The 17,884-nt window shown below is 32.8% G+C and overlaps 1 protein-coding gene across 1 annotated transcript in view; it reads left to right on the top strand.

The window, feature by feature from the left end:
* The window catches only part of Cdh19 (cadherin 19), a 92,868-nt gene that overhangs the window by 46,442 nt on the left and 28,542 nt on the right, over positions 1-17,884 (top strand). The window contains exons 6-9 of the mRNA XM_047526617.1: positions 3,245-3,429; positions 3,955-4,208; positions 9,333-9,454; positions 13,109-13,230. Coding sequence (XP_047382573.1) covers positions 3,245-3,429; positions 3,955-4,208; positions 9,333-9,454; positions 13,109-13,230 — 683 coding nt within the window. The remainder of the gene's footprint in view (positions 1-3,244; positions 3,430-3,954; positions 4,209-9,332; positions 9,455-13,108; positions 13,231-17,884) is intronic.

Here is a 17,884-nt window from a genome sequence, read left to right as displayed (position 1 = left end):
AGCAAATAGAAGACCCTGGAAAGCATGGGAACTCCCAAGGATACTTGATGAGACAATGTAACTTCAGGCTACTTTTACTTTTCTTAATTTCTTTCTGATTTTTTTCCAATTTATGTCTTAAAATATATTATATCACTTAAAGTATCTGCTTAAAGCTCAGTTAAGTTCTTAAGAATTCATATATAAAATATATAAAATGAGGATGTTATTACCTTCAAGTGACATCCAAGTGTGGGTGAATTCTGTGTTTGCTTCTTTACTTTTGCTCACATTGGGTTCCCATTCTGAAATCCCATTGCCCTTCTCTGGATTTAAACATTCTCTATGCATCCCCACTGTGTGGATGGCATTTCTTGCAACCTGCCTATACCCTAGTACTTCATGTTAATGATGTATTTCCTGCTGGTTCATTGCTATTAGCATCTAAACAGGTTTGTTACTATTTTTTTAATCTCATCTTAAAAACAAAATACAACACTTTTTGACATCACTTCTATATTTATCTAATAATGTTTGGTGGGTTTTTCTTCAGAGAAATAGCTTAAAAGTGTTCACAGTCATTGTCTTCAACTACTCTCCTCAGTCTCTTTGAAACCCACATTCCATTTGGGTTCCATCCCTACTTGATGAAATTGATCTGATCATTTCTATCAATAAACTAAACTAAGCAAATCCAAAGTCGATTCTCAGCTCTAATATAATTTAATTTCTCAGTAGGATTTGATACAGTTGGTCACTCCTTCTTTGAACCATTCAATGTAACATTCTCACTAGCTTTTTCTTTTTCTTCTATTTTATTGGTCAGTTTTTTTTAGACTTTTCCTGGTCTTCAGACTTTCAATCTCTAGATAGTTTAAACTTTGATGTATTTCTGGGATCAAGCCATGGCCTTCCTTTCCTAGTAGACTTAATCCTCGATGTCTCCTTGACATTAAATACTGCCTCTGAGTCTGAGAATTTCCAAATCTATACCTCCATTCTGAACTGTCTCTTGAACTCCACAGGTATACATCAAACTTTTTACCAGCATCCTCATTTACATACGTTATACACATTTAAAAACAAAATTCATTTTATTGAGCTTCTGATCTCATCTGCCTGCCTCTTCCTCCAGCTTCTCTCATCTCAATTATCAACAAATCCAGGTTTGATATCACTCAAGCTGAAATCTCATTTATTCATTTCAAACACCACTGTGTGTGAAGAATTAATGACCCAATTCACATTGAACTGGGCCAAATCCAGGTCAATTCTAATTTCTCTGGAGCTGAGTTGATGACCAATTCTGCACATTTGCTGATAGCTTCTAATTTTTATTGTTCTGAGAGCAAATACATATACACTCTCAACTGTTTAAGAGAAGAAGACTTTGTTAAAGTTTAGAAGACCCTTTTTTTCCTGTTCTCTTCCTCGAATCAAAAATTCATCTTCCGAAGATGTTGTTTATTTCTGACTTTCCAAACAATCTGGATGCTTCTCACCTCCTCCATTCTTCCCACATTGGATCATGCCACTATTTTAATTAGTTTCTGTTACTGCAATAAGCGCTTACCTAGTCTCTCAGATTTCACCATTGCTCTCCTTCAGTGTACTTCAACAGCTGTAGTGATCTTGTTGTTTGCATGTCACATCTTATCATTTCCGTATCTTCCCATCTCACTGATGAAGAGTCAGAACCCTAAGTAGCAACTAATTGGTCCTAGTGTGCCTCAATGATCTGTTACCATTCAATCCTGTGCAGGACCTCTGAAGCCTCATCTATATTCACTCTACTCTGCTTTCTGGAAAACCAGAACCAGGCAATTAACATGACTTTTCATCTTCTCATTCCTCAGATATTTCTTCCCCTATTTCGGTTCTTAACCGGTTAACAGTCATATCAAGAGTGAGTTTTTTCCACTTCATCAAAGTTTAAAACGATAGCAGTATCCAGTTTATTGTATGCTTCATTCCTGCTAATATGAACACAGGGAAGCATCTCTCTATGTATTCTGCCTTGTTATATCCCAACTACTAGAATAGCAACTTGTGAAGAATTTATGTTGAAAGAAAATTATTTTTGAATATAAGGTAAACTGCAAAGACTAAGTGCTTATGGTAGAAAATGGGTTTTTTTGTTTGTTTTCTAATTTTAAAAGCTGGTGGTTTAATATAAACTCAATAATATTTATGTGTGGAGCATCTGCTTTGAAGTGTATGGTAGTGTCATTGTTTTCTCTTGACTATTTGTTGGCAACTTTAATTTGTGCAAACAAATCAGTGATTTTTAAAAAAATTTCCACAAGGAAATAATTACCTTCACTAAAAAAAGTTAAAGAACAAAGAAAATAAAAAAATAAGCGTAATATATTAGCAATTTATAAGTAACTCTTCTCCCACTTTAAATAATAGTCTCAAAATGCAAAATGTTAAGTGACTTGCTGTATACTTCCTAGTATTCTAGGAACCTAGAATATCTTTAAGTAATTCTATTACATATGCTCTATTTTAATTCCAAGTAATCTCATTCATTGGAATATTGACATGTAGGATTATTTCTTACATTTCAGAATAAATCACATGTAATAATTTAAGAATGGTATGGTTCCATTAATTTTATGCACATTTCTCCTGAAAAAAAAATCAGTGATTAGCAGTTATACCTATATAGTTTAATTATATCTGCCATTATTTTCTTATGATCAAATCAATCTAGGCCTGTTCAACTCCAACATTCTTATCGATTTACTAACCCTTTTCGATTCATTTTTCTTTACTTTTTCAATATGGCTAATGTAATCCAATCTCAAAAACTCACTTACTTACTTAATCTACACTTACATTCATCAGTAACTTCAAATATCAAGAATTATTCAAGTAAACTTGAAAAAAGATTATTTTTTGTCAAGTTAAATTTGTGATAGTTGAAGTATGCAATTAAAATCAATCAAGAATTTTAAGGTGTATATGTAAATGGGACTCTGGTGTTAAATATACTGGTGATATGACTAAAATATATGAGACAAAGAGATATTCAGATAAGATGGGAAGAAAATGTTCAGGTTTTATAATAAAGGTAGAAAGTATGTGTATGTTACACAGACACACTTACACACACCTGCACACATTCTAAGAAGAGAGAAAGAGAATGAAATTTAGAAGAATAACTATGTTTTTTTTCTATACAACATACATAAAGAATGCTATAATTGGGAGTTTCTTATGTTAAGTGTTTATCCTAAGTTCTGAAATTTTGTTTTTAAAGGTTTCTACCGCCTAACTGTCTCTGAATCTGCACCAACTGGAACGTCTATAGGAAAAATTATGGCATATGATAATGACATAGGAGAGAATGCAGAAATGGATTACAGCATTGAAGAGGATGATTCAAAAACATTTGACATCATTACTGATGATAAGACTCAAGAAGGAATTGTTATATTAAAAAAGGTAAATATCTTAAAATTATTTGCTTTGCAGAATAGTGCAAAACCAAAACAGAAACATATGATTATTTTGGGTATCTGGTTTGTTTTTTGTTTCATTAGGTATTTGAAATGAGAACCCTTGATTTATGGTTTAGGGAGAAAATGAACTGAGAGATGAAAGGATTTTTATAGTTTCTTGAATTGTACAGACAACTGTTACAAATGAGAAGATTTTGAAACAAAGGATTTTTTTTGAACAAAGATCTTAATTATTTCTCAATTCCATGAGACATTTATGCTCATAAAAATTTAAATTTAATCATAAATGAAAAGATAGTTACTTCAAATGACTTTATGATAGAGATACATTTGTGAAGAGATAAATTTGTGAAGCCTGTTTCATGGTAATATAAGAGGGACTCATGTACATAAAAAGTAAATCCTAACTGAAAAATAACTGACTATTTAATAAGGAAAGCACATTTTTCTAAGTAACACCTTGGGTTACTGAAACTATTTCTTCTGTGCTCACTCCTTTCCTTTGCAGAAGGTGGATTTTGAGCACCAGAGTTACTATGGTATTAGAGCCAAAGTTAGAAACCGCCACGTGGATGAGGAGCTCCTGATCCACCATGCTGACGCCTCCACCACTTTCATTAAGGTCCAAGTGGAGGACGTTGATGAGCCTCCTGTTTTCCTCCTCCCCACATATATATTTGAAATTTTGGAAGGAAATCCACTTGGAGCTTTTGTAGGCACAGTATCTGCCACAGACCCAGATCAAAGGAAATCTCCAATTAGGTAAGTCTAAAATGTCAGCTTTGCATTCACAAGTCACTAAATCAGTAGGAAAATAAAGTTCAACTCAAATGTAAACAAGGATAGAGCTAATCTATATTTCTCTGCCTGGTATTTTTTTTTTTATCAATTTGTACCTATTTAATTAAACTAAGAGAGGAATCCTCAGTGTTGGCTAAGATGCAGTATAATAGGAGACTGCAAATATACACAAGAAATAGGCAATCACCAACAATAATTCAGTGCAATTGATGCACTCTTAATTGGAGTAGCAAGAGTGAGAGAAATGAAACCCTTCTTTATAGGAGATCAGATCAAAATCACTGCTCTTTGACATGTGGCTGATTTAAATAGTATTTAATTGAAATGACATGCAGAAAATGAATAAATAAAGAGGAGTAAAGTGATATAAATACAATGGTTTGGAAATACATTTTCATGTTATAATCAAATACATACTTGGTACATATTCAAATAATCTACTTAGTTATTAAATTGTGGTTTCTTCTTTCTTTTTTTCCAAGTATGAGTTATAGTCTAATCGGATAACAAATTGTGTGTATTTCTTCTTACCTTTTTTCTTGTCTCACCTATTTTTCACATATGGTTTTCTCAAACTAGAAGAATACAAGATGATTTTAAAGTTTTACATACACTTATCAGAAGCCCCAGCAATCCTCCTCTCAGGCACTTGTTCAGGAATAATGAAAGTGCAATGCTCTGAGTTTAATCATGTCTCCAAAAAATGGTGCCGAGTCCGACACCACACATCAGAATGCAGCCTGAATGGGAAAGAGTGGTCAAAGTGATGTTAGGAGGAGGTCACAGAGGAGGAGTATGGGCCTTTAATCCAATAGGACTAATGTCCTGATAAGAAGATAGAGGCACAGGGATGAGTGACAGACACGTGACACTGGAGGCAGAAATGGGGAGGAGAGATGGCCAGGGAAGCAGAAATTGAGGCAAGGTATCACAGGTGAGGGAAGCAAGGGCTGCCGGTGCACACCAGTCTGGTGAGGAGGGATTCTCCACTACAGGCTCCCGAGGGAGCATGGCCTGATGGCACTTGATTTTGGACTGTGAGTCTGTAGGGCTTAGAGAATAAATTTCAGTCATTTATAGCCACCAGGTTTGTGGTGTTTGGGTACAAAAGGTCTAGAGTGCACTTGTATTGACATGAAGCCTTGTAGATAGAAGTATGTAGCGGTTTTATTCATCAACTCCAAAAACTGAAAGCATTATTCCAATGACACATAATGTTTTATGGGCAAATGGATTAAAAACCAAAACTAAAGCAAACAGACAAAACCTGTGATATGTTTGAATACTGAGATAATACAGAAGAAGAAGGGGTCATAAAACTGCTCTAGGTCATCACCAACATGGTGGACACAAGTTTTTGATTGCCCAAATTCAAGAAACTCTCTGTTACAAGAAGTGCATATATGTAAATTTGGGAAAAATCAAACAGAACTTTGGAGATATTCCAATGGGATGCAAACTATAGCAACTGTATTTTGTTGTAATGTAATTAAATAACATAATAAAATCAAAGAGATAACAAATGCAAATATAATCCATGTTTTGGGGAAATCATATTTCAATTGTAAATATATAAATAAAAATGAGTAATGTGTTCTGCATGCTGAATTGTTTTTATATGACTATTATTTAGAAATTGTAGTGCTATATGTAACATACACTAGGGTTGAACAAATAAGTAAATATACACTGCAGATAATGAGAACAAAACTGTTATAGCCAAAGGAAGAGGTTACAGAGAAGAAATGGGAGAGGTCTTAGATGAAAGCTGTGGTGTAGGATTGGAACCTTAAGCCTTCTAAATGCAGAAATCCCTCAGTATCCAGGGGGATTCCCTCCAGAACTCCCAGGGATACAATATCTGTGGTTGCTAGAGTCCCTTATATAAAATGACATGATATTTGCAAGAAAACTATGCACATCTTCTGATATTATTTAAGTCATCTCTTGATTACTTATAATACTGTATATAATGTAAATGCTACTTAAATAGTAGTCTGTATTGTTTAGAGAATAAAGAAAAATCTGTACATATTCAGTTCAGACATGTTTTCCAAATGCATTTGATCCACAGTTGGTTGAATACATTGACATGAACCCACATATGTGAAGGAATGTGAAAGAATAACTATATACGTGTGTGTGTGTGTGTGTGTGTGGTAAAAACAAACCTATATTTATTACCATATTCATTATTCTGTATATGTATGTAAATATATTTACTCGGGGGTTTAAAATGAAGGAAACTCAAGAAGTAATGGAGATCTTTGCACCCAAATCTTGCCTAAAATACTCTTCTCCAATTAAATGTAGTGAAACTCCCTAGAGAATAGGTTGAATCCACAGTTGTTGGAGGGTGAATACTTAAGTCCAAAGAAAGTAAGAAAATATCCATAAAAGAATGAATAGAAGTATTGAAAAGGCCAACACACTTTACACCCAGTGTACAAAACTGAATATTTGAACAATAAATAAACCACATTTGGTTTGTGTGATGAGTTGCTGGTTTGAATCATTAGAAACAATTCTCATGAATAGATACTGATGAAGATAAATAAAAGGCCACATTTTTAATAAAAATGTAAAATTATTGTGATTAATAAACATAATAAAAGGATAAAGATCATCATTAGTATGCTAGAGTGGCAATTATTGTGGTCACATTTATCTATGGATACTAAAATCAGTAGACTAATGATTAAGAAGAAATCATATGATTTTGGAATATCTTCCTGAGATCTTCGATAATTATAAAAACAGTAATTTTACAGTGAAGAAACCTGGCAGATAGTTTTATCAAGAGACCAAAGCTAATATCACCATTAGTAAGAGAAGATCAACATCATGTATCCTGATATGATCCCCTAAGAAAAGTACCACCCTGTGTGATTTTCTTGACAAGAATGTGTAACCTTTTTTTGATCATGACAAAACTCAGACAGACACAAATTGAGAGGCTCTGTATAAAATCACCAACTAATGATTTTCCATATCTTCTAGGACATACCAGGCAAGGATATTAACACTCTGTGGAGGGGACTAAGGAGACATAAAAATAAAAGTGCAATACGGAATCCCAGACAGGACTCTGAAAAAGGGAAAAAAAATTAGTGGAAAAACAGGGGAAATACAAAACTATAGCTTGTATTTTGGTGATTAAAATTATAGCATTCAATTTGTCTTGAAATGATAATACCATTATGATAATATGGAACATTTTAGAAGCAGAATCTGTGTGAAAGGCACAAGGGAAAATTTGTACTCTTTTTACAATGGTCCCAAAAGACTTTTTAGTTATTTAAAAATATGTATTGAATTAAATTCGTGAGGAAATTGCCAATGTGACTAAGAGGAGGATAGTAAAAACCAAAATAAAATAATTGTTTACTATTGATTAGTTTGCCGATGTTTCCTCCTAATTTAAAAGAAAATGTTGTAAAAGGAAATGCATCCATATGTAAAATTTGATTAGCTGCAACTTATCTCAAGGAGACTTCAGCTGGTGAAGATGAAGTGAGGAAAAAAAGTCTACATAATCAAAATTGGTGGCTCTACATAGAAACACAGAAAATAATTTGCATGATCTATCATTGCTAAAATCACAGAGTATTATCCACTCCTTCTAAGGACTGCATATGATTTTACTCTGTTTTAATGTGTCAATAGGATCTGGATCTATTTATTATCTATTTATTGATAAGAATCTATAATTTCTTATCAAAGTTTAGCAAGTTTTAGTTGTAGGGGTGTTTATAGAAATAAGATTAGATGTTTAATACAAAATGGCAACTGTGAAAATCCACTTCAATTTTGCCGACAAATATATTCAGTGGGAAATGTGATCACTTGTAGGTATTTAAGTAAAATGCTTCTGAATGTTTAAATATATTTAAAACGGAACTCCTCTGTCTTCATTCTCTCTAATTTCTATTTTAATTCTTTCTTGAACACCAAGGTAAAAACTAGTATAATATTTTTAGAAATCTGTCAATTAAAGATTAAAATATTCTCATCTTTGCCACAATTATGGCAAATCTCACTGAAATCTCTTGGAAATCTTCAAGAATATATGCAGTGAGAAGCCGTCACTAGAACCTCTTGTTACTCTCCTTTAATTTTCATTATTAATCATTTGCAAGCTGATGAGACACTCCAAGCACTTCAAAGCTTCTTTCATTGTAGATTTGACATCATTTTGCAGACTTTCACATAAAGTGCTTTGTGCCTCGCCTTCCTTTATGTGAGTTGCACTACACATGCAATCAATATGTGCATCCCAGAAGTAAAGGACAGTGGATGTAGACTATTTCCAGGATTTGAATTATTTTTAATTCTGGAATAAAATTAAAGGTCATTCTGTTTCATAAAGTGAAGTTGTTTTTTTCAAATACTATCAAATTATTTTGTTTACATAAGCAAAACGAATTTTTAAAATCTAACAGTAATTAAGTAATTGTAATATAACACACAGAGTCTTACATAGAACATCTAGTGTAGGAAAGAGACCAGTAGCAGTAGTCTAGGCAGAGAATATGTTCTCTTTGCTACAAGAGAAAAGGAAAAAAAAAAAAAAAAAAGAAGAAGAAAGGTTTCAAAATTGTTCATTTCTCTACTTACGTTTACTTCTTTATTTCACAAGTTTTGTGGTGTGTAGGGGTTTTCTTTTTTATAAATATTTTAGTTGTAGATGGACATGATACCTTTTTTTATTTATTTATTTTTATGCAGTGCTGAGGATTGAACCCAGTGCCTCACACACGCTAGGCAAGCGACTACCACTGAGGTACAGCCCCAAACCTAGGCTTCTCAACCACATCATTTAAAAACATTCTCTCTTGGACTTGAGAATGGGTGACACGTGTTTAGATTTAGCATACACCAATTTAAATGGGACGCTGTATCAGTTTCTCTTTTCTGTCACTGCTGGGTTGATTAAATATGTGAATGTGCCATTTTTAAAACTGGCATCACATTAACTATGCAGAGGGTGCATTTAATAATTAATCCTGTGGCAGGAAGCCATGTTATATATCAATGTTACCCAGCAAATATGATAATACTAGGGATTCTTTCCTCTTGGTGCAGATATTCTATTACCAGAAGCAAAGAGTTCACTATCAGTGACAATGGCACAATTATCGTCACTAGCCTACTTGACCGGGAAGTCAACTCATGGTACAACCTAAGTGTCACAGCCATTGAAAGATGTAAGTACTAATTTGGAAACTGTATATTTCATCACTGTATTTTTAATGACATTACATAATTCCTAACCATGAGGACAGGGCCATTTTTAAATGTTGTTGAAATTTATAGTTAAATAATATTATATATGTAAGGTTATGTACATACATATTTCATTTGATCATGAATTGTTTGTATTCACTTGTATTAAAGTTTTTATAGGGTTACCACTGAATATTTTCTAAGTTGTTTTTACGTATTATAACAATAAATAATATTTAATGCAAAAAAATATATGGAGGAAAACACAATACAAGGCCTGAAATTTTATGTCCTGACAATCATGTGCACTAAAATATTTTTATGTCAGTAACTAAACACTAAAAGTATAATTCTATAAGTTTTTGAACAGATAATCTGAGTGAGTTTAGTTTTAAATCATAATTTTAATTAAAAGGAAAATCTTATGTACTTTCTAAAAATAACTTCATCTGAAAAGACAGTTTCAAGTGGAAGCAAACTGTAGTATGCACTTCATAGGACTGGTTCCCCAGATTGTCAAATTAGGGAAGTATTTAATTGATTTTAAATGTTGCTTTACTACTATGAAAATAATAGTAAGTCTATAAAGTCTGAATTAAAATTTCAAAGTTTAAAATAATTTAAGTGTGTTTTGTTTAACCATAACCAGTTTAGAGTAACTATCAGTTCATAAGTGTTTCAGAAATCAAATACTGAATGCCTGTGCTTTTTTCCTATGTTTAGGATAAAATGTAAGAGTTAATTCTTCTAGAATTTAGATATTTAACATAAATTGTATTTCAATATAATTATAGTGCAGAATATGAAGGATACAAATAACATTGACTGCATATCACAAAAAAAGTAATTCATTTTTCAACTGAACTCCCATTTGAAGTTGTGCTGATGGATCAGATTTTAATAATCTGACCAGTTGTCTGTTTGTTTATTTGTTTCAGAGATAAGCAGAAGATTTCATTGTTAAGGTATAAAAGTGGGTGAAATAATACCAATTTACCATTTGAATTGTATCCATAACATTTTGAATGAATTGGTTATTCAATCATGGGACATAAAGCACAAAGGAATAGCTATAACACAAGAGTAAAGACAGTCAAAATCATTACCATTACTTGGCCCATGCATTTAGTATAACATTGTGAAGGATTAAAGTGTAGTACAGCAAAGGACTGAAGCTGTGAATTTGAGATGTTCTAGAATGCACCTTTCTTATAACCAATTTTGCATAGAACTTCAATAATCTTGTTCAATTTCTTGGATCTCTTTAAGACTTTAAACCTTAGTCTGCTTTATTCCTCATGTTACTGAACAGCTGCAGGTGATGTGGCGGAATGGAAAGTACCTCTCACATATTTTTTGCAATATGTTGAATAGATCTGTGGAAATGGGGCAGGAGGACTTGGGTCAGGGTTTGAATTTTCTGTCTAACTAAACAATAAGGACGAGGAACAAATGTTACAATAGAACAAATGCCTGCTGTGGTAGAAGAAATGCCAAGGAGTTTCCTGTCAGAAAGCACAAAGGTGTTTATTCCAAGAGCGAGAAGCTTTTATTCATGGCGTATTTATTTCTGAGAACAAATTATTCATAATGTCATTCTCTACAAAGCTATTGTGAAAGTGAATCCAAATCAGTTCAAGGGAAGTCTAGACATCCTCAAAAATAGATTTCTCTATCAAATTGTTCTCTGCTATTATAAGATCATAATTTATTGAATTTATAGAAATATCTCCCCTTTCAGCTTATTTTGTCTGCTAAAATAATGTTTGTGAAGATACATAATTTACTTTCTTAATGTAGATGCACCACAATGTGAATTATTAGAAGGCAGAGTCTTTAAAATTTACAGTTTGTATTTTTAGATACCAAATGCTCTAATCTTTTATGAATGAAAAGGATCAAAAGAATAAATCAATGGCACAAAAAAGTGCAAGATAATTTAATTGTATCCTATCTTACTAGCTATATAATTACTTTTTTATCAGAGGAGTGTCTTTCTGTGACAGAAGATTCCCAGAGGAAAATTGTTGAAGTATTTTTTGATTCAACATTGTAAAACAAAACAACAATAACAGAAATCTTTGAGTTGCAAGATTCCTGATGTCTACAAAAGTAGTTACTGCAACACTTGGATATTTACGTATGTTCTAGGAATAAAGTGTATAATCTGATCAACACTATAATTATGTCATCATGTCTGTTCAAGGGATGTTCAAATATTGAAAGACAGCACAGCACAACACGGGTTATGAGATAAGACCTCAGCTGCTAAACTGGATTGGTATTTCCCCAGCTTACCCACTGCCCCGACAGCACTAAGGAAAGAAACAGCTTCAAATGCTCGGCACAACTTACATATCTGCATGTGTGTGTGCACATATATTATTCAGTTAATAGAACATAAAATTCACAGTTTAAAAAGATTACATATTCCAATGCCTTACACTAGAGACTATAGATACTACAGTGATACGGATGTTGAACTAAGTAACCAAACAGCAATGATAGTAGACACTGGGTATTTGAAACAATTAAAGCAAAATACATTTATATTTCAGTTATAATTATAGATTTGAAAATAAAAAAAAAATGCAGATAGCACAAAAAGAACAAAGGAAAAGTCTTGAAAATGTTTTAATTCTCCTGAGAAAACCAGTAAGCCTTCAAATTGAATTTAAGGAAAAAAATTAAAACATGAGATTTAATAAAAGTAGATACGTAATTGAAATACAAATTCATCATGTTATTACATCAATGTTGAAATTGATCATCTGAAGTAGGAGTATCAATATTTACAAAATATTAAATTTATTTTTAAAATCAAATTTTAATTTAAAAATTATTGTACGTAGTAGAACATTCTATTTAAATAACAATTTTGTTTTTAAAACCTGCACCTAAATTTTAGTGATTAAGAGCATTGACTGGTATATACTGGTGTGTGTGTGTGTGTATATATATATATATATATTTTTTTTTTTTTTTTAAATGGGAATTGAACCCGGAGGTGCTTAACCACTGAGCCATGTCCCTAGCCCTTTTATTATTTTATTTAGAGACAGGATCTTTCTGAGTTACTTAGGGCCTTGCTTCACTAAGTAGCTGAGGCCGTCTTTGAACTTGAGGTCCTCCTGCCTTAGCCTTCCGAGTTCCTGGGATTACAGTTGTGCGCCACCTGGCAAGGATTGACTGGTATATTAACAAGTATTTCCACATCAACTGAAACCTCAGGCAATGTTGAACAGTAAATGGTTTCTCAATTGTTCTATCAGTAAAGTCAGGGAAATTGATAATACCTACATTCAACAGAGTTAAGTAAATTCATATAAATAATTCTGGCAATTACTAGAATTAAGCAAGCTGTGCTTACACCTACCTTTTTCCAACGATAACCACGTCTGATAAAACACACTTAGTAAATATTACTTGAGTAGATGTGTTGAACACAGAAATTTTCCTTGGCCATATTATTGAAAAATACATGAATCATATAGGTATTCTGTCCTCATGGAGAGATCCTGACCTTTGGTTTTTCAAGTGAAATAAGAAATCTACTATGTAGTCTTGAAGGTAATTTTTCATGATTTTAAGACATTATTAAAGTATTTTTTCATTGTATATTTTTCAACTTGTAGACAATGTTCAACAGATTTCTTCAGTCCCTGTGTATGTACAAGTTCTAAATGTCAATGATCATGCTCCTGAGTTCTCTGAATACTATGAGACTTACGTGTGTGAAAATGCAGCCTCCGGTCAGGTAAGAAATCTTCATAAATTAAACAAGTCTGAGCAATACATCATTATTTTATATATTATATATAATTACTACATGACTTATAATACTAATATCCATATATGATATTATGTAAATTATACTATAGTAATTCTACTATATTTTACATATTAGATGTGATTAATATTTTATATGCTACACATAAATTTTGTTGTATACTCATCCCATTTTGAAATGTCATTGTAGATACTTTAACTACCTTAATTATATGTTTCTATGTTGTGTATTCAATATAATAGTATAGATTTATTTCTATTTTAAAATAACATAAAACTTAAATTTTCTACTCTAAATTTCTTAAATGTTTAAAAAAATTTTCAGAACACTAGGGATTCAATAGTAAATATTTTACACATACACCGAAATACTTTGTCATTAACTCACAGTTTATTTAACACACTCCTTTTTCATCAAGAGCTCATGTTTTTGATTGTAAAAATTGGAATGTTCTTTGTTCTTTTCATATCTCTCAGCTCTAGTACATAATAATCTTACATATGTCTGAAGACACTCTCTAGGACACAGAAATGAGTTAAATATAGCTTATTTTTCAAATAGTCCCTAATTTCAAAAATTTTATAGTCTTATTTTCATAAATACATGAAATCAATATATTCTATATAGCCTTAAATTTCTTAGTGAAGCTAGTTGGAGACCATATGGATTTTACAAAAACAGCAATTATAATTCTTTACCAACAACTAGTAGTAACTAACATTATGTTTTACTTTCAATTTCTAATATGGTAGCTGATAGGAAGATCTTAAGAAATAGCTACATGTTAACTGTCTTTCATTATTCAACCATAAGACACTAGAAATTGTTAATGGTTCTTAAACTGTGGAGTCAATTGTGTTCAACTATGTTCATGCTTGAACCATTGTATTCTGAAAATCTCAAATCTGCCTGTAAATACTTTAGCATACACTTTTTAAAAAATAACATGGTTATAAATATGAAAATGACATTTAATAGTTACTTATTGATTTTTGATTAGAACCCATAGCTTTGAGAAAGTGAAAGATATAAAAAGTTCTGAGTTTCTCCCTTGCACTACACGGCCCCAAATTTAAAAATCAGGGACATGTGTAGAATAGTTGGGATCATTAAAATAAAATTAAAAAAAAAAAAAGAATGCAAAAGAACGGGGACTCACAATTCCCAAGGAAACTAGGTTTATGCATTTTTTAAAAAATTTGTATTATGAGTAGATTATTCCATTTGAAAATCACACAGCTGATGTTTCAGACCTTTCAAACATACCTGATTGCTTGGACATGAAGAAAAATCTATTAAGAAACTTTAAAAAATCACTTTAACGAGTTTAAGTCTCATAAATGACACTTTAAGTCTAGTAAATCTGTTTCCTTCAAATTCAAATAATTTGAAAAGAACCAATGTATCTTACAACTTTCTTTTTTTTTTTTTCATTGTGAACAAATGGGATACATGTTCTTTCTCTGTTTGTACATAGAGTAAAGGCATACCATTTGTGTAATCATACGTTTACATAGGGTGATGTTGGTTGATTCATTCTGTTATTTTTTTCCCCTTCCCCCCACCCCTCCCATCCCTCTTTTCCCTCTATACAGTCCTTCCTTCCCCCATTATTGCCCCCCTCCCTAACCCTCACTCTAACCCTAAAACTAACCCCTCCCACGCCCCATTATGTATCATCATCCACTTATCAGCGAGATCATTCTTCCTTTGGTTTTTTGAGATTGGCTTATCTCACTTAGCATGATATTCTCCAATTTCATCCATTTGCCTGCAAATGCCATAATTGTATCATTCTTCATTGCAGAGTAATATTCCATTGTATATATATGCCACAGTTTCTTTATCCATTCATCAACTGAAGGGCATCTAGGTTGGTTCCACAATCTGGCTATGGTGAATTGAGCAGCAATGAACATTGATGTGGCTGTATCTCTGTATTATGCTGATTTTAAGTCCTTTGGGTATAGGCCAAGGAGTGGGATAGCTGGGTCAAATGGTAGTTCTATTCCAAGTTTTTTAAGGAATCTCCATACTGCCTTCCAGAGTGGTTGCACTAATTTGCAACCCCACCAGCAATGTATGAGTGTACCTTTTTCCCCACATCCTCGCCAACACCTGTTGTTGCTTGTGTTCTTGATAATCGCCATTCTGATTGGGGTGAGATGGAATCTTAGGGTGGTTTTGATTTGCATTTCTTTTATTACTAGAGATGTTGAACATTTTTCCATATGTTTGTTGATTGTTTGTAGGTCTTCTTCTGTGACGTGTCTGTTCATTTCCTTAGACCCTTTGTCGATTGGATTATTTGTAGTCTTGGTGTTGAGTTTTTTGAGTTCTTTATAGATTCTGGAGATTAGTGCTCTATCTGAAGTATGATTGGCAAAGATTTTCTCCCACTCTGTAGGCTCTTTCTTCACATTGCTGATAGTTTCCTTTGCTGAGAGAAAGCTTTTTAGTTTGAATCTATCCCATTTGTTGATTCTTGCTTTTATTTCTTGTGCTATGGGAGTCCTGTTGAGAAAGTCTGGTCCTAAGCCGACATGTTGAAGATCTGGACCTACTTTTTCTTCTATAAGATGCAGGGTCTCTGGTCTGATTCCGAGGTCTTTAATCCATTTTGAGTTTAGTTTTGTGCACGGTGAGAAATATGGGTTTATTTTCATTTTGTTGCATATGGATTTACAATTTTCCCAGCACCATTTATTGAAGAGGCTATCTTTTCTCCATTGCATATTTTTGGCCCCTTTGTCTAGTATGAGGAAATTATATTTGTTTGGGTTTGTGTCCGTGTCCTCTATTCTGTACCATTGATCTACCTGTCTTTTTTGGTACCAATACCATGCCGTTTTTGTTACTATTGCTTTGTAGTACAGTTGAAGTTCAGGTATTACAATACCCCCTGCTTCATTTTTCCTGCGAAGGATTGCTTTAGCAATTCTGGGTTTCTTATTCTTCCAGATGAATTTCATGATTGCTTGTTCTACTTCTGTAAGGTACATCGTTGGGATTTTAATTGGAATTGCATTGAATCTGTATAGCACTTTTGGTAGTATGGCCATTTTGACAATATTAATTCTGCCTATCCAGGAACATGGGAGATCTTTCCATCTTCTAAGGTGTTCCTTAATTTCTTTCTTTAGTGTTCTGTAGTTCTCATTGTAGAGGTCTTTCACCTCTTTTGTGAGATTGATTCCCAAGTATTTTATTTTTTTCGAGGCTATTGTGAATGGAGTAGTTTTCCTAACTTCTCTTTCTGAAGATTCATCACTTATGTATAAAAATGCATTGGATTTATGAGCATTGATCTTATATCCTGCTACTTTACTGAATTCACTTATGAGTTCTAAGAGTTTTCTGGTGGAATTTCCTGGTTCCTCTAAGTATATAATCATATCATCAGCAAATAGGGATAGTTTGAGTTCTTCTTTTCCAATTCGTATCCCTTTAATTTCTTTGGTCTGTCTAATTGCTCTGGCTAGAGTTTCAAGGACGATATTGAATAGGAGTGGTGAGAGAGGGCATCCCTGCCTTGTTCCAGATTTTAGGGGGAATGCTTTCAGTTTTTCACCATTAAGAATAATATTAGCCATGGGCTTAGCATAGATGGCCTTTACAATGTTAAGGAACGTTCCCACTATCCCTATTTTTTCTAGTGTTTTGAGCATGAAGGGGTGCTGTATTTTATTGAATGCTTTTTTTGCATCTATTGAAATAATCATGTGATTCTTGACTTTAAGTCTGTTGATATGCTGAATTACATTTATTGACTTCCTGATGTTGAACCAACCTTGCATCCCTGGGATGAAACCCACTTGATCATGGTGCACTATCTTTTTAATACATTTTTGTATGCGATTTGCTAAAATTTTGTTGAGAATTTTTGCGTTGATGTTCATTAAGGATATTGGTCTGAAATTTTCTTTCCTCGATGTCTCTGTCTGGTTTAGGTATCAGGGTGATATTGGCTTCGTAGAATGAGTTTGGGAGGGTTCCCTCCTCTTCTATTTCATGGAATACTTTGAAAAGTATTGGAATGAGCTCTTCTTTAAAGGTTTTGTAGAACTCGGCTGAGAAACCATCAGGTCCTGGACTTTTCTTTGTTGGTAGGCTTTTGATGACTTCTTCTATTTCATTACTTGAAATTGGTCTATTTAAATTGTGTATGTCCTCCTCGTTTAGTTTAGGCAATTCATAGGTCTCTAGAAACTTGTTGATATCTTCGAAATTTTCTATTTTGTTGGAATATAGATTTTCAAAATAGCTTCTAATTATGTTTTGTATTTCAGTCATGTCTGTTGTGATATTTCCTTGTTCACTCCGAATTTTGGTGATTTGGGTTTTCTCTCGTCTTCTCTTTGTTAGTGTGGCTAAAGGTTTATCAATTTTGTTTATTTTTTCGAAGAACCAACTATTTATTTTGTCAATTTTTTGTATTGTTTCTTTCGTTTCAATTTCGTTGATTTCAGCTCTGAGTTTAACTATTTCCTGTCTTCTACTACTTTTGGTGTTGGTCTGTTCTTCTTTTTCTAGGGCTTTGAGCTGTAGTGTTAGGTCATTTTTTTTTTGAGTTTTACTTCTTTTATTAAATGCACTCCATGAAATAAATCTTCCTCTAAGT

This window comes from Sciurus carolinensis, chromosome 15 (genome assembly GCF_902686445.1).
Source record: "Sciurus carolinensis chromosome 15, mSciCar1.2, whole genome shotgun sequence".
NCBI classification, from domain to species: domain Eukaryota; kingdom Metazoa; phylum Chordata; class Mammalia; order Rodentia; family Sciuridae; genus Sciurus; species Sciurus carolinensis.
The sequence above is the reverse complement of the archived record's forward strand: the minus strand, read 5'-3'. Positions and strand labels throughout refer to the sequence as shown.